Here is a 26983-nt window from a genome sequence, read left to right as displayed (position 1 = left end):
AGTGTACTGTATATATGTAGGAGGGCAGCAGTGTACGGTATATATGTAGGAGGGCAGCAGTATACAGTATATATGTAGGAGGGCAGCAGTGTACGGTATATATGTAGGAGGGCAGCAGTGTACGGTATATATGTAGGAGGGCAGCAGTGTACGGTATATATGTAGGAGGGCAGCAGTGTACTGTATATATGTAGGAGGGCAGCAGTGTACGGTATATATGTAGGAGGGCAGCAGTATACGGTATATATGTAGGAGGGCAGCAGTATACAGTATATATGTAGGAGGGCGGCAGTGTACGGTATATATGTAGGAGGGCGGCAGTGTACGGTATATATGTAGGAGGGCAGCAGTGTACAGTATATATGTAGGAGGGCAGCAGTGTACTGTATATATGTAGGAGGGCAGCAGTATACTGTATATATGTAGGAGGGCAGCAGTGTACGGTATATATGTAGGAGGGCAGCAGTGTACGGTATATATGTAGGAGGGCAGCAGTGTACGGTATATATGTAGGAGGGCAGCAGTGTACAGTATATATGTAGGAGGGCAGCAGTGTACGGTATATATGTAGGAGGGCAGCAGTGTACTGTATATATGTAGGAGGGCAGCAGTGTACGGTATATATGTAGGAGGGCAGCAGTGTACGGTATATATGTAGGGTGGCAGCAGTGTACGGTATATATGTAGGAGGGCGGCAGCAGTGTACGGTATATATGTAGGAGGGCAGCAGTATACAGTATATATGTAGGAGGGCAGCAGTGTACGGTATATATGTAGGAGGGCAGCAGTGTACGGTATATATGTAGGAGGGCAGCAGTGTACGGTATATATGTAGGAGGGCAGCAGTGTACGGTATATATGTAGGAGGGCAGCAGTGTACTGTATATATGTAGGAGGGCAGCAGTGTACGGTATATATGTAGGAGGGCAGCAGTATACAGTATATATGTAGGAGGGCAGCAGTGTACGGTATATATGTAGGAGGGCAGCAGTGTACACTGCAGGGTCTGTCTGTAAAATGATAAATCAGAGTCTGGAGTAACCTGGTGACTATGGCGGATGTGACGCCCCCGGTGGGGTTCAGTCCTCTTTCTCATGTACAATTCTCCTCTTAGGGGACGGACTGTCATTTTCTGCACGTCGGCACTTAGTAAGACCTGGAGCAATAAAATGTAGGGGAGCAATGGCGGCTCTGGCCTTCCCACTGGGGTAAGTAACCTGGAAGAAGAAGAAGAAGAAGTGGTATTACTGCTCAGTGCTGCCTCCGCAGGCTCTACATCTTCTCACACTCATTGTCCTCACATAAGATAATCCTGTAATAGTCCCACAGTGCGGATACTCAGTATATTACAGCAGCCTAGTAATACAGATACAGGATAATACACAGGAATATATTACAGGACACACAGACTGAGGAGAGAAGATATACCAGGAGGCCAGAGCAGCTAAGGAGGAGGAGAAGGAAGAAGGAAGACCTCATAGTCATTAGTCCTGTGTGCGGAGTGTCTGCGCTTGGTCTGATGTAGATTATACAGCCTGGTCGCGGTTGGAAGGAAGGACCTGCGATAGCTCCTTCTCACACTTGGGGTGAAGCAGACGGTCGCTTACAGTGCTGCCAAGTCCCATCAAGGTCCCATAGATGGGGTGGGATTTGTTCTCCCGCATGGAGGTCACCACAGACAGTATCCTTCTGTCACCCACCACCTGTACTGGGTCCAAGGGGCCCCCCAGGACAGAGCTGGCCCTCCTAATCAGCCTGACAAGCCTATTTCTGTCCCTGGTTGATATACAGCACCCCCAGCAGGCCACACCGAAAAAGATGGCTGAGGCAACCACAGAGTTGAAGAAGGTCCTAAGAATTGGCCCCTGGACCCCCGGCCCTAAGAAGTGGCCCCTGGACCCCCGGCCTCCTGAGCAGGTAGAGTCTGCTGTGGCCCTTTCTGTGCAGCGCCTCCAGGTGGTCAGCCCAGTCTAGTTTATTATTGAGGAGCACGCCCAGATACTTATAGGTCCTGACTATCTCCATGCATGTTCCTTGGATCTCCTCCGGGGTCGGGGCACTTCTCCGCTTACTAAAGTCTTCTCACACTCACTGTCCTCACATACGTTTAGATGAAAGGTTTAAGGCCCCACATTGCAGATTTTTGAAGCCAAGAATGGGAAATATAAAGGCAGGTCTCCTCCTGCTCAGTCCGTGCCTGGCTTTGGCAAGATCTTCAATACAAAGTGCTCAGCCCTGCCCCCTCCATCACTCAGATGATCACTGCATACCAGACACAGCGTCACACATGGTATAGTGGCTGAGCGTGGTACTGCAGGCTGTGTGACATCACTGGACGCCCTCCTGGGATTTATCTAGGGCTGTGATTTCTTTGTTTTCATTTCTAGACCAGGACAGCGGAGATGTGAGGGCAGCCATGACTGCAGGGGCCACAAGGACTGCGGGCAGGGGAACGGCTGGGTCCCTCATCGGCTCCTGCTCTGGTCATACATACAGTAGGGGCGGGGGGGTAATGGCTGGCCTACCCCAGAAAGTGGGAACCTGTGTACTATTGGGATGTGTGGCCCCTGGTACTTCCCCTGAATTTTTAGTCTTGCACCCCACACCGGCCATAATGGAGTCCGTCAGGTGCTCAGTGTTTGTAAAGAAACTACCAGATGGAAACGTTGGGTTTGCAGCAATTTTTTGTTTGTACTGCTGTGGCACAGATGTGAACAGAGCCGGAAGCTGCCATCATACTAGTGGACATTATACATTCTAGTGTTCTATCCATGTGTCATATGTGTGCTATCCGTGTGTCATATGTGTGCTGTCCGTGTGTCATATGTGTACTATCCGTGTGTCATATGTGTGCCATATGTGTGCTATCCGTGTGCCATATGTGTGCTATCCATGTGCCATATGTGTGCTATCCGTGTCATATGTGTGCTATCCGTGTGCCATATGTGTGCTATCCGTGTGCCATATATGTGCTATCCGTGTGCCATATGTGTACTATCCGTGTGCCATATGTGTGCTATCCGTGTGCCATGTGTGCTATCCGTGTGCCATGTGTACTATCCATGTGCCATATGTGTGATATCCGTGTTCCATAAGTGTGCTATTTGTGTGCCATATGTGTGCTATCCATGTCATATGTGTGCTATCCATGTGTCATATGTGTGCTGTCCGTGTGTCATATGTGTACTATCCGTGTGTCATATGTGTGCCATATGTGTGCTATCCGTGTGCCATATGTGTGCTATCCATGTGCCATATGTGTGCTATCCGTGTCATATGTGTGCTATCCGTGAGCCGGAAGCTGCCATCATACTAGTGGACATTATACATTCTAGTGTTCTATCCATGTGTCATATGTGTGCTATCCGTGTGTCATATGTGTGCTGTCCGTTTGTCATATGTGTACTATCCGTGTGTCATATGTGTGCCATATGTGTGCTATCCGTGTGCCATATGTGTGCTATCCATGTGCCATATGTGTGCTATCCGTGTCATATGTGTGCTATCCGTGTGCCATATGTGTGCTATCCGTGTGCCATATATGTGCTATCCGTGTGCCATATGTGTACTATCCGTGTGCCATATGTGTGCTATCCGTGTGCCATATGTGTGCTATCCGTGTGCCATGTGTACTATCCATGTGCCATATGTGTGATATCCGTGTTCCATAAGTGTGCTATTTGTGTGCCATATGTGTGCTATCCATGTCATATGTGTGCTATCCATGTGTCATATGTGTGCTATCCGTGTCATATGTGTGCTAACCGTATGTCATATGTGTGCTATCTGTGTGCCATATGTGTGCTATCCGTGTGTTGTATTTGTGCTATCCGTGTGCCATATGTGTGCTATCCCTCCGTCTGACACTGTACTGCAGGCCGATGCATTGTATACAGTAGGATCAATGAAGTGCCGGAATTTGAGAAATAAAATCTAGGGAACAACAGTAAGGTCCATATTTTATATACAGTCCAGATCCGTCACGAACAGCCCCATGTACAGTGTTGGCCAAAAGTATTGGCCCCCCCTGCAGTTCTGTCAGATAATCCTCGTGTTCTTCCAGATAATGATTGCAATCACAAATTCTTTGGTATTATCTTCATTTATTTTGTCTTCAATGGAAAACCACAAAAAGAATTGTCAAAAAGCCAAATTGGATATAATTCCACAGCAAACATAAAAAAGGGGGTGGACAAAAGTATTGGCACTGTTTGAAAAATCTTGTGATGCTTCTGTAATTTGTGTAATTAACAGCACCTGTTACTTACCTGAGGCACCTAACAGGTGGTGGCAATAACTAAATCACACTTGCAGCCAGTTGAAATGGATTAAAGTTGACTCCACCTCTGTCCTGTGTCCTTGTGTGACCACATTGAGCATGGAGAAAAGAAAGAAGACCAAAGAACTGTCTGAGGACTTGAGAAGCAAAATTGTGAGGAAGCCTGAGCAATCTCAAGGCTACAAGTCCATCTCCAAAGCCCTGAATGTTCCTGTGTCTACCGTGCGCAGTGTCAGTAAGAAGTGTAAAGCCCATGGCCCTGTGGCTAACCTCCCGAGATGTGGACGCAAAAGAAACATTGCCGAGAGATTTCACCGCAAGATTGTGCGGATGGCGGATAAAGAACCGCGACTAACATCCAAACAAGTCCAAGCTGCCCTGCAGTCCGAGGGTACAACAGTGTCACCCCGTACTATCCAGCGTCAGCGTCTGAATGAGAAGGGACTGTATGGTAGGAGACCCAGGAAGACCCCACTTCTTACCCACAGACAGAAGCCAGGCTGGAGTTTGCCAAAACTTACCTGAGAAAGCCAAAACCGTTCTGGAAGAATGTTCTCTGGTCAGAGGAGACAAAAGTAGGAAAAGGCCTCAACATAGAGATTACAGGGAAAAAGAGAAGAAGACGCCACCTACAGTCAGACATGGCGGAGGTCCCTGATGGTTTGGGGTGGCTTTGCTGCCTCTGGCACTGGACTGCTTGACCGTGTGCATGGCATTATGAAGTCTGAAGACGACCAACACATTGTGCAGCATCATGTAGGGCCCAGTGTGAGAAAGCGGGGTCTCCCTCAGAGGTCAGGGCTCTTCCAGCAGGACAAGGACCCAAAACACACTTCAGGTCAGCACTAGAAAATGGTGGTGAGAGAAAGCCCTGGAGACTTGTAAAGTGGCAGCAATGAGTCCAGCCCTGAATCCCATAGAACACCTGTGGGGGAGGGGGAGAGATCTCTTGGTGGCAGTTTGGAGAAGGCCCCCTTCACATCTCAGGGGGGACCGCGAGCAGGAGCCAAAGAAGAAGGGTCTAAGATTCCAGCAGAGCCTTGTAAGAAACTCATTGCTGGTTAGCGGAAGCGGTTGTGCGCAGTTATTGTGTCTAAAGGTTGTGCTACCAAGTATTAGGCTGAGGGCGCCAATACTTCTGTCCGCACCAGTTCTGGAGTTTTGTGTAAAATGATCAATGATGTGACTTTATTTTCATTCTCTTTTGTGTTTTTTCATTGCAAAATAACTGAAGATATTACCAAAGAGTTTGTGCTGTGTAATCATTATCTGGGGACAGCGAGGATTATCTGACAGGACTGCAGGGGGCGATACTTATACTGTATATACCCTGTGTCACTTATATACTATATAAGAGTTTGTGCTGTGTAATCATTATCTGGGGACAGCGAGGATTATCTGACAGGACTGCAGGGGGCGATACTTATACTGTATATACCCTGTGTCACTTATATACTATATAAGAGTTTGTGCTGTGTAATCATTATCTGGGGACAGCGAGGATTATCTGACAGGACTGCAGGGGGCGATACTTATACTGTATATACCCTGTGTCACTTATATACTATATAAGAGTCTGTGCTGTGTAATCATTATCTGGGGACAGCGAGGATTATCTGACAGGACTGCAGGGGGCGATACTTATACTGTATATACCCTGTGTCACTTATATATACTATATAAGAGTCTGTGCTGTGTAATCATTATCTGGAGACAGCGAGGATTATCTGACAGGGCTGCAGGGGGCGATACTTATACTGTATATACCCTGTGTCACTTATATACTATATAAGAGTCTGTGCTGTGTAATCATTATCTGGGGACAGCGAGGATTATCTGACAGGACTGCAGGGGGTGATACTTATACTGTATATACCCTGTGTCACTTATATACTATATAAGAGTCTGTGCTGTGTAATCATTATCTGGGGGACAGCGAGGATTATCTGACAGGACTGCAGGGGGCGATACTTATACTGTATATACCCTGTGTCACTTATATACTATATAAGAGTCTGTGCTGTGTAATCATTATCTGGGGACAGCGAGGATTATCTGACAGGACTGCAGGGGGCGATACTTATACTGTATATACCCTGTGTCACTTATATACTATATAAGAGTTTGTGCTGTGTAATCATTATCTGGGGACACCAGGGATTATCTGACAGGACTGCAGGAGGCGATACTTATACTGTATATACCCTGTGTCACTTATATACTATATAAGAGTCTGTGCTGTGTAATCATTATCTGGAGACAGCGAGGATTATCTGACAGGACTGCAGGGGGCGATACTTATACTGTATATACCCTGTGTCACTTATATACTATATAAGAGTCTGTGCTGTGTAATCATTATCTGGAGACAGCGAGGATTATCTGACAGGACTGCGGGGGGCGATACTTATACTGTATATACCCTGTGTCACTTATATACTATATAAGAGTCTGTGCTGTGTTATCATTAACTGGGGGACAGCGAGGATTATCTGACAGGACTGCAGGGGGCGATACTTATACTGTATATACCCTGTGTCACTTATATACTATATAAGAGTCTGTGCTGTGTAATCATTATCTGGGGGACAGCAAGGATTATCTGACAGGACTGCAGGGGGCGATACTTATACTGTATATACCCTGTGTCACTTATATACTATATAAGAGTCTGTGCTGTGTAATCATTATCTGGGGGACAGCGAGGATTATCTGACAGGACTGCAGGGGGGACCAGACTTTTGGCCTACACTGTAATAAGCAGCATAGGATCCCTCAAGAGCCAAATCAATAAGAACAGGAAGCTCCCCAAAATTATCACATAAAGTGCCACGTGGGGTTATTGCAACTGCAACGTTTCGGTTGTACAGACACAGAAACATGACACAGTCCATATAGATTTAGTGACTATATATACAAGTCATCACAATTCACATAAAACATTCCTATTAATAAAATATATGTATATGTGCTATACGTGACGCCAATAATAACCCTGCGCCAAATGTGACAACACAAGGTCAGTCCAAAAATCCTAATCCCTCAGCACCTGCTAATCTAAGACACTCACCCCCTTCTGTCATCTCAGTAGAGGCCACAATCTCGCTGATCAGACTTGTAAATAATGCAGTGAGTAAATCTGGATGGAGTGCTGATCCGCGCATGCGCAGAGCCAACCACTGAGGTCCAGAGAACTAAGGACAACTGCTGCTACTACTCAGAATGGGTAACTACCAGTGCGCATGCACAGAGCCAACCAGTAAAGACCAGACAACTAAGGACAACTGCTGCTACTACTCAGAATGGGTAACTACCAGTGCGCATGCGCAGAGCCAACCAGTAAAGACCAGACAACTAAGGACAACTGCTGCTACTACTACTCAGAATGGGTAACTACCAGTGCGCATGCACAGAGCCAACCACTGAGGACCAGAGATCTAAGGACAACTGCTGCTACTACTCAGAATGGGTAACTACCAGTGCGCATGCACAGAGCCAACCAGTAAAGACCAGACAACTAAGGACAACTGCTGCTACTACTCAGAATGGGTAACTAACAGTGCGCATGTGCAGAGCCAACCACTACAGACCAGACAACTAAGGAGAACTGCTGCTACTACTCAGAATGGGTAACTACCAGTGCGCATGTGCAGAGCCAACCACTACAGACCAGAGATCTAAGGACAACTGCTGCTACTACTCAGAATGGGTAACTACCAGTGCGCATGCACAGAGCCAACCAGTAAAGACCAGACAACTAAGGACAACTGCTGCTACTACTCAGAATGGGTAACTACCAGTGCGCATGTGCAGAGCCAACCAGTAAAGACCAGAGATCTAAGGACAACTGCTGCTACTACTCAGAATGGGTAACTACCAGTGTGCATGCGCAGAGCCAACCACTACAGACCAGAGATCTAAGGACAACTGCTGCTACTACTCAGAATGGGTAACTACCAGTGCGCATGTGCAGAGCCAACCAGTAAAGACCAGACAACTAAGGACAACTGCTGCTACTACTCAGAATGGGTAACTACCAGTGCGCATGCACAGAGCCAACCAGTACAGACCAGAGATCTAAGGACAACTGCTGCTACTACTCAGAATGGGTAACTACCAGTGCGCATGTGCAGAGCCAACCAGTAAAGACCAGACAACTAAGGACAACTGCTGCTACTACTCAGAATGGGTAACTACCAGTGCGCATGCACAGAGCCAACCAGTAAAGACCAGACAACTAAGGACAACTGCTGCTACTACTACTCAGAATGGGTAACTACCAGTGCGCATGTGCAGAGCCAACCAGTAAAGACCAGACAACTAAGGACAACTGCTGCTACTACTCCGAATGGGTAACTACCAGTGCGCATGTGCAGAGCCAATCACTACAGACCAGACAACTGCTGCTACTACTCAGAATGGGTAACTACCAGTGCGCATGTGCAGAGCCAACCAGTAAAGACCAGACAACTAAGGACAACTGCTGCTACTACTCAGAATGGGTAACTACCAGTGCGCATGTGCAGAGCCAACCACTACAGACCAGACAACTAAGGACAACTGCTGCTACTACTCAGAATGGGTAACTACCAGTGCGCATGTGCAGAGCCAACCACTACAGACCAGACAACTAAGGACAACTGCTGCTACTACTCAGAATGGGTAACTACCAGTGCGCATGTGCAGAGCCAACCAGTAAAGACCAGACAACTAAGGACAACTGCTGCTACTACTCCGAATGGGTAACTACCAGTGCGCATGTGCAGAGCCAACCACTACAGACCAGACAACTAAGGACAACTGCTGCTACTACTCAGAATGGGTAACTACCAGTGCGCATGCGCAGAGCCAACCACGTTTACACATCTGTCATACAGGAACCCATGCTTCCATTTCTATACATTAATGTTCAACCAGATATATCCAAGGTCTGCTAACCCAATCCAGGGAACTCGGGGTAACGGCGGGTCCCAGCGGCATCCTAGACCCAGCACCACACTCCTTCCGTGGCCTCTGGGAACATCTATTCACTCAGAGTAGTAGTGACTATATACTGTATATACATAGATACAGAAATAACTAATCACAATAATAGAGTGTAAATGTTTTGTGTCTCAGCTTTACAAAGGGCCTTTATGTAAGAGGACGGGATAGTGACGTCACAATACGACCAATAGACATCTACTGACCCCCATGACCTCTACAATACAAGGTCAAGGTATATGGATTATTTCATTTCAAAGGAGGGGGGGGAGCTAAACAGCAAGAGATACAATGAAGTATTGACAAGGCCGAGCAGCGAGACACAAGGGGGTGACTTAGATCTTACGTCGGGTTGTCACATTGTTCTAGACAGTATTGCTAAATGTATGTGATGTATGGAATATACATTACCTGTCTGCTGGGCCCCGGACATACGTGACGTCTCGGAGGCTGTGTCAGAGTGACCTGGAGGTGGCGGTAGAGGTTGCTGCTCATCTCTAGAGGATTATACAAAGCATCGACCTCCAGGCTGCGCAGCGCGTCCTAGCACGGAGAAACGAGAGATCCCGAGGGACGGTAAAGAATGAGAGGAAGCCCAAATATCTCATCACACTGCAATAATATCATCTCCACAAGGTGGTACCGCACCCCGTCTCACACACACCGCACCCCGTATCACACACGCCGCACCCCGTATCACACACGCTGCACCCCGTCTCACACACGCCGCACCCCGTATCACACACGCCGCACCCCGTCTCACACACGCCGCACCCACTCTCACACACGCCGCACCCCGTCTCACACACGCCGCACCCCGTCTCACACACACCGCACCCCGTATCACACACGCCGCACCCCGTATCACACACGCCGCACCCACTCTCACACACGCCGCACCCCGTCTCACACACGCCGCACCCCGTCTCACACACACCGCACCCCGTATCACACACGCCGCACCCCGTATCACACACGCCGCACCCCGTATCACACACGCCGCACCCCGTCTCACACATGCCGCACCCCGTCTCACACACGCCGCACCCCGTATCACACACGCCGCACCCACTCTCACACACGCCGCACCCCGTATCACACACGCTGCACCCCGTCTCACACATGCCGCACCCCGTCTCACACACGCCGCACCCCGTATCACACACGCCGCACCCACTCTCACACACGCCGCACCCCGTATCACACACGCCGCACCCACTCTCACACACGCCGCACCCCGTCTCACACACGCCGCACCCCGTCTCACACACACCGCACCCCGTATCACACACGCCGCACCCCGTATCACACACGCCGCACCCCGTATCACACACGCCGCACCCCGTATCACACACGCCGCACCCCGTATCACACACGCCGCACCCCGTCTCACACACGCCGCACCCCGTCTCACACACGCCGCACCCCGTCTCACACACGCCGCACCCCGTATCACACACGCCGCACCCCGTATCACACACGCCGCACCCAGTCTCACACACGCCGCACCCCGTCTCACACACGCCGCACCCACTCTCACACACGCCGCACCCCGTATCACACACGCCGCACCCCGTATCACACACGCCGCACCCCGTCTCACACACGCCGCACCCCGTCTCACACACGCCGCACCCACTCTCACACACGCCGCACCCCGTCTCACACACGCCGCACCCCGTCTCACACACGCCGCACCCACTCTCACACACGCCGCACCCCGTCTCACACACGCCGCACCCCGTCTCACACACGCCGCACCCACTCTCACACACGCCGCACCCCGTATCACACACGCCGCACCCCGTCTCACACACGCCGCACCCCGTCTCACACACGCCGCACCCCGTCTCACACACGCCGCACCCCGTCTCACACACGCCGCACCCACTCTCACACACGCCGCACCCCGTATCACACACGCTGCACCCCGTCTCACACATGCCGCACCCCGTCTCACACACGCCGCACCCCGTATCACACACGCCGCACCCACTCTCACACACGCCGCACCCCGTATCACACACGCCGCACCCCGTCTCACACACGCCGCACCCCGTCTCACACACGCCGCACCCCGTCTCACACACGCCGCACCCCGTCTCACACACGCCGCACCCCGTATCACACACGCCGCACCCCGTATCACACACGCCGCACCACACCATCAGACACACCTGCACTCGGCACATCGCCTTGTCTTCTATGCTTGGTGGCAGTGTCGGCACCTTCGTGAGGAGGACAAGTTCTCTCACAGCAAGAGGACGAAGCAACAGAGCTGCAGAACCTGATGCTGAGACCAGGACGTGAGCCCTGACAGGAGGAGCCGCAGAGGAACCAGGCCGGGGAGAAGAGGCGACAAGGGACAACTGCTGCGACTACGCAAAGAGAGAGAAGACAACGTCACATGTCTACATATAAGATGTAAGGAAAAGAAGGGACATCATGGCGTCTGTCACTAGGAGCGCGGCACTCACTGGTTACATTACCGGGATTCCGGGGTCAGTGTCAGCGCTGTACAAAGATGGATCCCACAGAAATCATCCACGGAAATCACATGTATGACCCCCTGGAGGCCACGATTAGGAGTCCCCTCCCCCCACTACAGGCTGATCTGGGATGTAATGTCCAGAAGACCTGTCAGTATGAGGCCGAGTAGTGTGTGTCAGTAAATCTCTGCAGTATAGCGCTCCTCTGTGTGTCAGTAAATCTCTGCAGTATAGCGCTCCTCTGTGTATGTCAGTAAATCTCTGCAATATATCGCTCCTCTGTGTGTGTCAGTAAATCTCTGCAGTATATCACTCCTCTGTGTATGTCAGTAAATCTCTGCAGTATATCGCTCCTCTGTATGTCAGTAAATCTCTGCAGTATATCGCTCCTCTGTGTGTGTCAGTAAATCTCTGCAATATATCGCTCCTCTGTGTGTGTCAGTAAATCTCTGCAGTATATCGCTCCTCTGTGTGTGTCAGTAAATCTCTGCAGTATATCGCTCCTCTGTGTGTGTCAGTAAATCTCTGCAGTATATCGCTCCTCTGTGTGTGTCAGTAAATCTCTGCAATATATCGCTCCTCTGTGTGTGTCAGTAAATCTCTGCAGTATATCGCTCCTCTGTGTGTGTCAGTAAATCTCTGCAGTATATCGCTCCTCTGTGTGTGTCAGTAAATCTCTGCAGTATATCGCTCCTCTGTGTGTCAGTAAATCTCTGCAGTATATCACTCCTCTGTGTATGTCAGTAAATCTCTGCAGTATATCGCTCCTCTGTGTGTGTCAGTAAATCTCTGCAGTATATCGCTCCTCTGTGTGTGTCAGTAAATCTCTGCAGTATAGCGCTCCTCTGTGTATGTCAGTAAGTCTCTGCAGTATATCGCTCCTCTGTGTGTCAGTAAGTCTCTGCAATATATCGCTCCTCTGTGTGTGTCAGTAAATCTCTGCAGTATATCGCTCCTCTGTGTGTCAGTAAGTCTCTGCAATATATCGCTCCTCTGTGTGTCGGTAAATCTCTGCAGTATATCGCTCCTCTGTGTGTCAGTAAATCTCTGCAGCATATCACTCCTCTGTGTGTCAGTAAATCTCTGCAGTATATCGCTCCTCTGTGTATGTCAGTAAATCTCTGCAGTATATCGCTCCTCTGTGTGTCAGTAAATCTCTGCAGTATAGCGCTCCTCTGTATGTCAGTAAATCTCTGCAGTATATCGCTCCTCTGTGTGTCAGTAAATCTCTGCAGTATATCGCTCCTCTGTGTGTGTCAGTAAATCTCTGCAGTATATCGCTCCTCTGTGTGTGTCAGTAAATCTCTGCAGTATATCGCTCCTCTGTGTATGTCAGTAAATCTCTGCAGTATATCGCTCCTCTGTATGTCAGTAAATCTCTGCAGTATATCGCTCCTCTGTGTGTGTCAGTAAATCTCTGCAGTATATCGCTCCTCTGTGTGTGTCAGTAAATCTCTGCAGTATATCGCTCCTCTGTGTGTGTCAGTAAATCTCTGCAGTATATCGCTCCTCTGTGTCAGTAAATCTCTGCAGTATATCACTCCTCTGTGTGTCAGTAAATCTCTGCAGTATATCGCTCCTCTGTGTGTGTCAGTAAATCTCTGCAGTATATCGCTCCTCTGTGTGTGTCAGTAAATCTCTGCAGTATATCGCTCCTCTGTGTGTCAGTAAATCTCTGCAGTATATCACTCCTCTGTGTGTGTCAGTAAATCTCTGCAGTATATCGCTCCTCTGTGTGTCAGTAAATCTCTGCAGTATATCGCTCCTCTGTGTGTGTCAGTAAATCTCTGCAGTATATCGCTCCTCTGTGTGTCAGTAAATCTCTGCAGTATATCGCTCCTCTGTGTGTCAGTAAATCTCTGCAGTATATCGCTCCTCTGTGTGTGTCAGTAAATCTCTGCAGTATATCGCTCCTCTGTGTATGTCAGTAAATCTCTGCAGTATATCACTCCTCTGTGTATGTCAGTAAATCTCTGCAGTATATCGCTCCTCTGTGTGTCAGTAAATCTCTGCAGTATAGCGCTCCTCTGTATGTCAGTAAATCTCTGCAGTATATCGCTCCTCTGTGTGTCAGTAAATCTCTGCAGTATATCGCTCCTGTGTGTGTCAGTAAATCTCTGCAGTATATCGCTCCTCTGTGTGTCAGTAAATCTCTGCAGTATAGCGCTCCTCTGAGTATGTCACTACATATTTGCAGTATATCGCTCCTCTGTGTGTGTCAGTAAATCTCTGCAGTATATCGCTCCTATGTGTGTGTCAGTAAATCTCTGCAGTATATCGCTCCTCTGTGTGTGTCAGTAAATCTCTGCAGTATATCGCTCCTCTGTATGTCAGTAAATCTCTGCAGTATATCGCTCCTCTGTGTGTGTCAGTAAATCTCTGCAGTATATCGCTCCTCTGTGTGTGTCAGTAAATCTCTGCAGTATATCGCTCCTCTGTGTGTCAGTAAATCTCTGCAGTATATCACTCCTCTGTGTGTGTCAGTAAATCTCTGCAGTATATCGCTCCTCTGTGTGTCAGTAAATCTCTGCAGTATATCGCTCCTCTGTGTATGTCAGTAAATCTCTGCAGTATATCGCTCCTCTGTATGTCAGTAAATCTCTGCAGTATATCGCTCCTCTGTGTGTCAGTAAATCTCTGCAGTATATCGCTCCTCTGTGTGTCAGTAAATCTCTGCAGTATATCACTCCTCTGTGTGTGTCAGTAAATCTCTGCAGTATATCGCTCCTCTGTGTGTCAGTAAATCTCTGCAGTATATCGCTCCTCTGTGTGTGTCAGTAAATCTCTGCAGTATATCGCTCCTCTGTGTATGTCAGTAAATCTCTGCAGTATATCGCTCCTCTGTGTATGTCAGTAAATCTCTGCAGTATATCGCTCCTCTGTGTGTCAGTAAATCTCTGCAGTATAGCGCTCCTCTGTATGTCAGTAAATCTCTGCAGTATATCGCTCCTCTGTGTGTCAGTAAATCTCTGCAGTATATCGCTCCTCTGTGTGTGTCAGTAAATCTCTGCAGTATATCGCTCCTCTGTGTGTCAGTAAATCTCTGCAGTATAGCGCTCCTCTGTGTGTCAATAAATCTCTGCAGTATATCACTCCTCTGTGTGTCAGTAAATCTCTGCAGTATATCGCTCCTCTGTGTGTGTCAGTAAATCTCTGCAGTATATCGCTCCTCTGTGTATGTCAGTAAATCTCTGCAGTATATCGCTCCTCTGTATGTCAGTAAATCTCTGCAGTATATCGCTCCTCTGTGTGTGTCAGTAAATCTCTGCAGTATATCGCTCCTCTGTGTGTGTCAGTAAATCTCTGCAGTATATCGCTCCTCTGTGTGTGTCAGTAAATCTCTGCAGTATATCGCTCCTCTGTGTGTCAGTAAATCTCTGCAGTATATCACTCCTCTGTGTGTCAGTAAATCTCTGCAGTATATCGCTCCTCTGTGTGTGTCAGTAAATCTCTGCAGTATATCGCTCCTCTGTGTGTGTCAGTAAATCTCTGCAGTATATCGCTCCTCTGTGTGTGTCAGTAAATCTCTGCAGCATATCGCTCCTCTGTGTGTCAGTAAATCTCTGCAGTATATCGCTCCTCTGTGTATGTCAGTAAATATCTGCAGTATATCGCTCCTCTGTGTGTTTCAGTAAATCTCTGCAGTATATCGCTCCTCTGTGTGTCAGTAAATCTCTGCAGTATATCGCTCCTCTGTGTGTGTCAGTAAATCTCTGCAGTATATCGCTCCTCTGTGTGTCAGTAAATCTCTGCAGTATATCACTCCTCTGTGTGTGTCAGTAAATCTCTGCAGTATATCGCTCCTCTGTGTGTCAGTAAATCTCTGCAGTATAGCGCTCCTCTGTGTGTCAGTAAATCTCTGCAGTATATCACTCCTCTGTGTGTGTCAGTAAATCTCTGCAGTATATCGCTCCTCTGTGTGTGTCAGTAAATCTCTGCAGTATATCGCTCCTCTGTGTGTGTCAGTAAATCTCTGCAGTATATCGCTCCTCTGTGTGTGTCAGTAAATCTCTGCAGTATATCGCTCCTCTGTGTGTGTCAGTAAATCTCTGCAGTATATCACTCCTCTGAGTATGTCACTACATATCTGCAGTATATCGCTCCTCTGTGTGTGTCAGTAAATCTCTGCAGTATATCACTCCTCTGAGTATGTCACTACATATCTGCAGTATATCGCTCCTCTGTGTGTGTCAGTAAATCTCTGCAGTATATCACTCCTCTGAGTATGTCACTACATATCTGCAGTATATCGCTCCTCTGTGTGTCAGTAAGTCTCTGCAGTATATCGCTCCTCTGTGTATGTCAGTAAATCTCTGCAGTATAGCGCTCCTCTGTGTGTGTCAGTAAATCTCTGCAGTATATCGCTCCTCTGTGTGTGTCAGTAAATCTCTGCAGTATATCGCTCCTCTGTGTGTGTCAGTAAATCTCTGCAGTATATCGCTCCTCTGTGTGTGTCAGTAAATCTCTGCAGTATATCGCTCCTCTGTGTGTGTCAGTAAATCTCTGCAGTATATCGCTCCTCTGTGTGTGTCAGTAAATCTCTGCAGTATATCACTCCTCTGAGTATGTCACTACATATTTGCAGTATATCGCTCCTCTGTGTGTGTCAGTAAATCTCTGCAGTATATCGCTCCTATGTGTGTGTCAGTAAATCTCTGCAGTATATCGCTCCTCTGTGTGTCAGTAAATCTCTGCAGTATATCGCTCCTCTGTGTATGTCAGTAAATCTCTGCAGTATATCACTCCTCTGAGTATGTCACTACATATCTGCAGTATATCGCTCCTCTGTGTGTGTCAGTAAATCTCTGCAGTATATCGCTCCTCTGTGTGTCAGTAAATCTCTGCAGTATATCACTCCTCTGAGTATGTCACTACATATCTGCAGTATATCGCTCCTCTGTGTGTGTCAGTAAATCTCTGCAGTATATCGCTCCTCTGTACGCATGGACAGACTGAAGAGCTCCACCTGCAGGCAGTGACACAGCGCATGGAAGTTCTCCTGGTTGGTCTCCAGTTGATCCCAGTCTAGTTCCCAGCATGCAGTGGGGGAGAGGATCGCCGGCAATCCATAAAGCATCGAGCCGCAGACCCTCAGAGATGGCACCGCCCTGCAAGAAGGAAAGAGAGCAGGTCACGGATGTGATGTGCTCATGTACTCAGGTCATGTCATGGATGTGATGTAGTCATGTACTCAGGTCATGTCATGGATGTGATGTAGTCATGTACTCAGGTCATGTCATGGATGTGATGTGCTCAGGTCATGTCATGGATGTGATGTAGTCATGTACTCAGGTCATGTCATGGATGTGATGTGCTCAGGTCATGTCATGGATGTGATGTGCTCATGTACTCAGGTCATGTCATGGATGTGATGTGCTCAGGTCATGTCATGGATGTGATGTGCTCATGTACTCAGGTCATGTCATGGATGTGATGTGCTCATGTGCTCAGGTCATGTCATGGATGTGATGTGCTCATGTACTCAGGTCATGTCATGGATGTGATGTGCTCATGTACTCAGGTCATGTCATGGATGTGATGTGCTCAGGTCATGTCATGGATGTGATGTGCTCATGTACTCAGGTCATGTCATGGATGTGATGTACTCAGGTCATGTCATGGATGTGATGTAGTCATGTACTCAGGTCATGTCATGGATGTGATGTACTCAGGTCATGTCATGGATGTGATGTAGTCATGTACTCAGGTCATGTCACTGATGTGATGTTCTCATGTACTCAGGTCATGTCATGGATGTGATGTAGTCATGTACTCAGGTCATGTCATGGATGTGATGTAGTTATGTACTCAGGTCATGTCATGGATGTGATGTAGTCATGTACTCAGGTCATGTCATGGATGTGATGTGCTCATGTACTCAGGTCATGTCATGGATGTGATGTGCTCATGTACTCAGGTCATGTCACTGATGTGATGTTCTCATGTACTCAGGTCATGTCACTGATGTGATGTTCTCATGTACTCAGGTCATGTCATGGATGTGATGTAGTCATGTACTCAGGTCATGTCATGGATGTGATGTAGTCATGTACTCAGGTCATGTCATGGATGTGATGTGCTCAGGTCATGTCATGGATGTGATGTAGTCATGTACTCAGGTCATGTCATGGATGTGATGTGCTCAGGTCATGTCATGGATGTGATGTAGTCATGTACTCAGGTCATGTCATGGATGTGATGTGCTCAGGTCATGTCATGGATGTGATGTAGTCATGTACTCAGGTCATGTCATGGATGTGATGTGCTCAGGTCATGTCATGGATGTGATGTGCTCATGTACTCAGGTCATGTCATGGATGTGATGTGCTCAGGTCATGTCATGGATGTGATGTGCTCATGTACTCAGGTCATGTCATGGATGTGATGTGCTCATGTGCTCAGGTCATGTCATGGATGTGATGTGCTCATGTACTCAGGTCATGTCATGGATGTGATGTGCTCAGGTCATGTCATAGATGTGATGTGCTCATGTACTCAGGTCATGTCATGGATGTGATGTACTCAGGTCATGTCATGGATGTGATGTAGTCATGTACTCAGGTCATGTCATGGATGTGATGTACTCAGGTCATGTCATGGATGTGATGTAGTCATGTACTCAGGTCATGTCACTGATGTGATGTTCTCATGTACTCAGGTCATGTCATGGATGTGATGTAGTCATGTACTCAGGTCATGTCACTGATGTGATGTTCTCATGTACTCAGGTCATGTCACTGATGTGATGTTCTCATGTACTCAGGTCATGTCATGGATGTGATGTAGTCATGTACTCAGGTCATGTCATGGATGTGATGTAGTCATGTACTCAGGTCATGTCATGGATGTGATGTGCTCAGGTCATGTCATGGATGTGATGTAGTCATGTACTCAGGTCATGTCATGGATGTGATGTGCTCAGGTCATGTCATGGATGTGATGTAGTCATGTACTCAGGTCATGTCATGGATGTGATGTGCTCAGGTCATGTCATGGATGTGATGTAGTCATGTACTCAGGTCATGTCATGGATGTGATGTGCTCAGGTCATGTCATGGATGTGATGTGCTCATGTACTCAGGTCATGTCATGGATGTGATGTGCTCAGGTCATGTCATGGATGTGATGTGCTCATGTACTCAGGTCATGTCATGGATGTGATGTGCTCATGTGCTCAGGTCATGTCATGGATGTGATGTGCTCATGTACTCAGGTCATGTCATGGATGTGATGTGCTCAGGTCATGTCATGGATGTGATGTGCTCATGTACTCAGGTCATGTCATGGATGTGATGTACTCAGGTCATGTCATGGATGTGATGTAGTCATGTACTCAGGTCATGTCATGGATGTGATGTACTCAGGTCATGTCATGGATGTGATGTAGTCATGTACTCAGGTCATGTCACTGATGTGATGTTCTCATGTACTCAGGTCATGTCATGGATGTGATGTAGTCATGTACTCAGGTCATGTCATGGATGTGATGTGCTCATGTACTTAGGTCATGTCATGGATGTGATGTAGTTATGTACTCAGGTCATGTCATGGATGTGATGTAGTCATGTACTCAGGTCATGTCATGGATGTGATGTGCTCATGTACTCAGGTCATGTCATGGATGTGATGTGCTCATGTACTCAGGTCATGTCACTGATGTGATGTTCTCATGTACTCAGGTCATGTCATGGATGTGATGTAGTCATGTACTCAGGTCATGTCATGGATGTGATGTAGTCATGTACTCAGGTCATGTCATGGATGTGATGTGCTCAGGTCATGTCATGGATGTGATGTAGTCATTTACTCAGGTCATGTCATGGATGTGATGTGCTCAGGTCATGTCATGGATGTGATGTAGTCATGTACTCAGGTCATGTCATGGATGTGATGTAGTCATGTACTCAGGTCATGTCATGGATGTGATGTGCTCAGGTCATGTCATGGATGTGATGTGCTCATGTACTCAGGTCATGTCATGGATGTGATGTACTCAGGTCATGTCATGGATGTGATGTAGTCATGTACTCAGGTCATGTTATGGATGTGATGTAGTCATGTACTCAGGTCATGTCATGGATGTGATGTACTCAGGTCATGTCATGGATGTGATGTGCTCATGTACTTAGGTCATGTCATGGATGTGATGTAGTTATGTACTCAGGTCATGTCATGGATGTGATGTAGTCATGTACTCAGGTCATGTCATGGATGTGATGTAGTCATGTACTCAGGTCATGTCATGGATGTGATGTAGTTATGTACTCAGGTCATGTCATGGATGTGATGTAGTCATGTACTCAGGTCATGTCACGGATGTCATGTACTCTGGTCATGTCATGGATGTGATGTAGTCATGTACTCAGGTCATGTCATGGATGTCATGTACTCAGGTCATGTCATGGATGTGATGTAGTCATGTACTCAGGTCATGTCATGGATGTGATGTGCTCATGTACTTAGGTCATGTCATGGATGTGATGTAGTTATGTACTCAGGTCATGTCATAGATGTGATGTAGTCATGTACTCAGGTCATGTCATGGATGTGATGTGCTCATGTACTCAGGTCATGTCATGGATGTGATGTGCTCATGTACTTAGGTCATGTCACGGATGTGATGTGCTCAGGTCATGTCATGGATGTGATGTAGTCATGTACTCAGGTCATGTCACGGATGTGATGTAGTCATGTACTCAGGTCATGTCATGGATGTGATGTAGTCATGTACTCAGGTCATGTCACTGATGTGATGTGCTCAGGTCATGTCATGGATGTGATGTAGTCATGTACTCAGGTCATGTCACTGATGTGATGTTCTCATGTACTCAGGTCATGTCATGGATGTGATGTGCTCATGTACTTAGGTCATGTCATGGATGTGATGTAGTTATGTACTCAGGTCATGTCATGGATGTGATGTAGTCATGTACTCAGGTCATGTCATGGATGTGATGTGCTCATGTACTCAGGTCATGTCATGGATGTGATGTGCTCATGTACTCAGGTCATGTCACAGATGTGATGTGCTCAGGTCATGTCATGGATGTGATGTAGTCATGTACTCAGGTCATGTCACGGATGTGATGTAGTCATGTACTCAGGTCATGTCATGGATGTGATGTTCTCATGTACTCAGGTCATGTCATGGATGTGATGTAGTCATGTACTCAGGTCATGTCATGGATGTGATGTAGTCATGTACTCAGGTCATGTCATGGATGTGATGTGCTCAGGTCATGTCATGGATGTGATGTAGTCATGTACTCAGGTCATGTCATGGATGTGATGTGCTCATGTACTCAGGTCATGTCATGGATGTGATGTAGTCATGTACTCAGGTCATGTCATGGATGTGATGTAGTCATGTACTCAGGTCATGTCATGGATGTGATGTAGTCATGTACTCAGGTCATGTCATGGATGTGATGTAGTCATGTACTCAGGTCATGTCATGGATGTGATGTAGTCATGTACTCAGGTCATGTCACTGATGTGATGTGCTCATGTACTCAGGTCATGTCATGGATGTGATGTAGTCATGTACTCAGGTCATGTCACGGATGTGATGTTCTCATGTACTCAGGTCATGTCATGGATGTGATGTAGTTATGTACTCAGGTCATGTCATGGATGTGATGTAGTCATGTACTCAGGTCATGTCATGGATGTGATGTGCTCATGTACTCAGGTCATGTCATGGATGTGATGTAGTCATGTACTGTACTCAGGTCATGTCACGGATGTGATGTTCTCATGTACTCAGGTCATGTCACTGATGTGATGTTCTCATGTACTCAGGTCATGTCATGGATGTGATGTAGTCATGTACTCAGGTCATGTCATGGATGTGATGTAGTCATGTACTCAGGTCATGTCATGGATGTGATGTAGTCATGTGCTCAGGTCATGTCACGGATGTGATGTGCTCATGTACTCAGGTCATGTCATGGATGTGATGTGCTCATGTGCTCAGGTCATGTCATGGATGTGATGTGCTCATGTACTCAGGTCATGTCATGGATGTGATGTGCTCAGGTCATGTCATGGATGTGATGTGCTCATGTACTCAGGTCATGTCATGGATGTGATGTACTCAGGTCATGTCATGGATGTGATGTAGTCATGTACTCAGGTCATGTCATGGATGTGATGTAGTCATGTACTCAGGTCATGTCATGGATGTGATGTAGTCATGTACTCAGGTCATGTCACTGATGTGATGTTCTCATGTACTCAGGTCATGTCATGGATGTGATGTAGTCATGTACTCAGGTCATGTCATGGATGTGATGTGCTCATGTACTCAGGTCATGTCATGGATGTGATGTGCTCATGTACTCAGGTCATGTCACTGATGTGATGTTCTCATGTACTCAGGTCATGTCATGGATGTGATGTAGTCATGTACTCAGGTCATGTCATGGATGTGATGTAGTCATGTACTCAGGTCATGTCATGGATGTGATGTGCTCAGGTCATGTCATGGATGTGATGTGCTCAGGTCATGTCATGGATGTGATGTGCTCAGGTCATGTCATGGATGTGATGTGCTCATGTACTCAGGTCATGTCATGGATGTGATGTGCTCAGGTCATGTCATGGATGTGATGTAGTCATGTACTCAGGTCATGTCATGGATGTGATGTGCTCAGGTCATGTCATGGATGTGATGTAGTCATGTACTCAGGTCATGTCATGGATGTGATGTGCTCAGGTCATGTCATGGATGTGATGTAGTCATGTACTCAGGTCATGTCATGGATGTGATGTGCTCAGGTCATGTCATGGATGTGATGTGCTCATGTACTCAGGTCATGTCATGGATGTGATGTGCTCAGGTCATGTCATGGATGTGATGTGCTCATGTACTCAGGTCATGTCATGGATGTGATGTGCTCATGTGCTCAGGTCATGTCATGGATGTGATGTGCTCATGTACTCAGGTCATGTCATGGATGTGATGTGCTCATGTACTCAGGTCATGTCATGGATGTGATGTGCTCAGGTCATGTCATGGATGTGATGTGCTCATGTACTCAGGTCATGTCATGGATGTGATGTACTCAGGTCATGTCATGGATGTGATGTAGTCATGTACTCAGGTCATGTCATGGATGTGATGTACTCAGGTCATGTCATGGATGTGATGTAGTCATGTACTCAGGTCATGTCACTGATGTGATGTTCTCATGTACTCAGGTCATGTCATGGATGTGATGTAGTCATGTACTCAGGTCATGTCATGGATGTGATATGCTCATGTACTTAGGTCATGTCATGGATGTGATGTAGTTATGTACTCAGGTCATGTCATGGATGTGATGTAGTCATGTACTCAGGTCATGTCATGGATGTGATGTAGTCATGTACTCAGGTCATGTCACTGATGTGATGTTCTCATGTACTCAGGTCATGTCATGGATGTGATGTAGTCATGTACTCAGGTCATGTCATGGATGTGATATGCTCATGTACTTAGGTCATGTCATGGATGTGATGTAGTTATGTACTCAGGTCATGTCATGGATGTGATGTAGTCATGTACTCAGGTCATGTCACTGATGTGATGTTCTCATGTACTCAGGTCATGTCACTGATGTGATGTAGTCATGTACTCAGGTCATGTCATGGATGTGATGTGCTCAGGTCATGTCATGGATGTGATGTAGTCATGTACTCAGGTCATGTCATGGATGTGATGTGCTCAGGTCATGTCATGGATGTGATGTAGTCATGTACTCAGGTCATGTCATGGATGTGATGTGCTCAGGTCATGTCATGGATGTGATGTGCTCATGTACTCAGGTCATGTCATGGATGTGATGTGCTCAGGTCATGTCATGGATGTGATGTGCTCATGTACTCAGGTCATGTCATGGATGTGATGTGCTCATGTGCTCAGGTCATGTCATGGATGTGATGTGCTCATGTACTCAGGTCATGTCATGGATGTGATGTGCTCAGGTCATGTCATGGATGTGATGTGCTCATGTACTCAGGTCATGTCATGGATGTGATGTACTCAGGTCATGTCATGGATGTGATGTAGTCATGTACTCAGGTCATGTCATGGATGTGATGTACTCAGGTCATGTCATGGATGTGATGTAGTCATGTACTCAGGTCATGTCACTGATGTGATGTTCTCATGTACTCAGGTCATGTCATGGATGTGATGTAGTCATGTACTCAGGTCATGTCATGGATGTGATGTGCTCATGTACTTAGGTCATGTCATGGATGTGATGTAGTTATGTACTCAGGTCATGTCATGGATGTGATGTAGTCATGTACTCAGGTCATGTCATGGATGTGATGTGCTCATGTACTCAGGTCATGTCATGGATGTGATGTGCTCATGTACTCAGGTCATGTCACTGATGTGATGTGCTCATGTACTCAGGTCATGTCATGGATGTGATGTGCTCAGGTCATGTCATGGATGTGATGTAGTCATGTACTCAGGTCATGTCATGGATGTGATGTGCTCAGGTCATGTCATGGATGTGATGTAGTCATGTACTCAGGTCATGTCATGGATGTGATGTGCTCAGGTCATGTCATGGATGTGATGTAGTCATGTACTCAGGTCATGTCATGGATGTGATGTGCTCAGGTCATGTCATGGATGTGATGTGCTCATGTACTCAGGTCATGTCATGGATGTGATGTACTCAGGTCATGTCATGGATGTGATGTAGTCATGTACTCAGGTCATGTTATGGATGTGATGTAGTCATGTACTCAGGTCATGTCATGGATGTGATGTACTCAGGTCATGTCATGGATGTGATGTGCTCATGTACTTAGGTCATGTCATGGATGTGATGTAGTTATGTACTCAGGTCATGTCATGGATGTGATGTAGTCATGTACTCAGGTCATGTCATGGATGTGATGTAGTCATGTACTCAGGTCATGTCATGGATGTGATGTAGTTATGTACTCAGGTCATGTCATGGATGTGATGTAGTCATGTACTCAGGTCATGTCACGGATGTCATGTACTCAGGTCATGTCATGGATGTGATGTAGTCATGTACTCAGGTCATGTCATGGATGTCATGTACTCAGGTCATGTCATGGATGTGATGTAGTCATGTACTCAGGTCATGTCATGGATGTGATGTGCTCATGTACTCAGGTCATGTCATGGATGTGATGTGCTCATGTACTTAGGTCATGTCACGGATGTGATGTGCTCAGGTCATGTCATGGATGTAGTCATGTACTCAGGTCATGTCACGGATGTGATGTAGTCATGTACTCAGGTCATGTCATGGATGTGATGTAGTCATGTACTCAGGTCATGTCACTGATGTGATGTTCTCATGTACTCAGGTCATGTCATGGATGTGATGTGCTCATGTACTTAGGTCATGTCATGGATGTGATGTAGTTATGTACTCAGGTCATGTCATGGATGTGATGTAGTCATGTACTCAGGTCATGTCATGGATGTGATGTGCTCATGTACTCAGGTCATGTCATGGATGTGATGTGCTCATGTACTCAGGTCATGTCACAGATGTGATGTGCTCAGGTCATGTCATGGATGTGATGTGCTCATGTACTCAGGTCATGTCACGGATGTGATGTAGTCATGTACTCAGGTCATGTCATGGATGTGATGTTCTCATGTACTCAGGTCATGTCATGGATGTGATGTAGTCATGTACTCAGGTCATGTCATGGATGTGATGTAGTCATGTACTCAGGTCATGTCATGGATGTGATGTGCTCAGGTCATGTCATGGATGTGATGTAGTCATGTACTCAGGTCATGTCATGGATGTGATGTGCTCATGTACTCAGGTCATGTCATGGATGTGATGTAGTCATGTACTCAGGTCATGTCATGGATGTGATGTAGTCATGTACTCAGGTCATGTCATGGATGTGATGTAGTCATGTACTCAGGTCATGTCATGGATGTGATGTAGTCATGTACTCAGGTCATGTCATGGATGTGATGTGCTCAGGTCATGTCATGGATGTGATGTAGTCATGTACTCAGGTCATGTCACGGATGTGATGTTCTCATGTACTCAGGTCATGTCATGGATGTGATGTAGTTATGTACTCAGGTCATGTCATGGATGTGATGTAGTCATGTACTCAGGTCATGTCATGGATGTGATGTGCTCATGTACTCAGGTCATGTCATGGATGTGATGTAGTCATGTACTGTACTCAGGTCATGTCATGGATGTGATGTAGTCATGTACTCAGGTCATGTCTTGGATGTGATGAAGTCATGTACTGTACTCAGGTCATGTCACGGATGTGATGTTCTCATGTACTCAGGTCATGTCACTGATGTGATGTTCTCATGTACTCAGGTCATGTCATGGATGTGATGTAGTCATGTACTCAGGTCATGTCATGGATGTGATGTAGTCATGTACTCAGGTCATGTCATGGATGTGATGTAGTCATGTACTCAGGTCATGTCATGGATGTGATGTAGTCATGTACTCAGGTCATGTCATGGATGTGATGTAGTCATGTACTCAGGTCATGTCATGGATGTGATGTGCTCATGTACTCAGGTCATGTCATGGATGTGATGTGCTCAGGTCATGTCATGGATGTGATGTAGTCATGTACTCAGGTCATGTCATGGATGTGATGTAGTCATGTACTTAGGTCATGTCATGGATGTGATGTAGTCATGTACTCAGGTCATGTCATGGATGTGATGTGCTCAGGTCATGTCATGGATGTGATGTAGTCATGTACTCAGGTCATGTCATGGATGTGATGTGCTCAGGTCATGTCATGGATGTGATGTACTCAGGTCATGTCATGGATGTGATGTACTCAGGTCATGTCATGGATGTGATGTAGTCATGTACTCAGGTCATGTCATGGATGTGATGTAGTCATGTACTCAGGTCATGTCATGGATGTGATGTAGTCATGTACTCAGGTCATGTCATGGATGTGATGTAGTCATGTACTCAGGTCATGTCATGGATGTGATGTAGTCATGTACTCAGGTCATGTCATGGATGTGATGTAGTCATGTACTCAGGTCATGTCATGGATGTGATGTGCTCATGTACTTAGGTCATGTCATGGATGTGATGTAGTTATGTACTCAGGTCATGTCATGGATGTGATGTAGTCATGTACTCAGGTCATGTCACGGATGTGATGTGCTCATGTACTCAGGTCATGTCATGGATGTGATGTAGTCATGTACTCAGGTCATGTCATGGATGTG

General features: G+C 46.8%; 1 protein-coding gene across 1 annotated transcript in view; it reads right to left on the bottom strand.

Annotated features, from left to right (window-relative positions):
• Positions 1-1079: 1079 nt before the first annotated feature.
• The window catches only part of M1AP (meiosis 1 associated protein), a 62620-nt gene continuing 36716 nt past the window's right edge, over positions 1080-26983 (bottom strand). Inside the window, exons 6-9 of the mRNA XM_075261531.1 lie at positions 16718-16859; positions 11440-11640; positions 9674-9805; positions 1080-1217 (exon numbers count right to left, since the gene is read on the bottom strand). Of these exons, the coding sequence (XP_075117632.1) occupies positions 1080-1217; positions 9674-9805; positions 11440-11640; positions 16718-16859 (613 nt within the window). The remainder of the gene's footprint in view (positions 1218-9673; positions 9806-11439; positions 11641-16717; positions 16860-26983) is intronic.

Source organism: Leptodactylus fuscus, unplaced genomic scaffold, assembly GCF_031893055.1.
Source record: "Leptodactylus fuscus isolate aLepFus1 unplaced genomic scaffold, aLepFus1.hap2 HAP2_SCAFFOLD_184, whole genome shotgun sequence".
Lineage (NCBI taxonomy): Eukaryota > Metazoa > Chordata > Amphibia > Anura > Leptodactylidae > Leptodactylus > Leptodactylus fuscus.
Note: the sequence above shows the minus strand (reverse complement) of the source record. Positions and strands in the feature narration are given on the sequence as shown.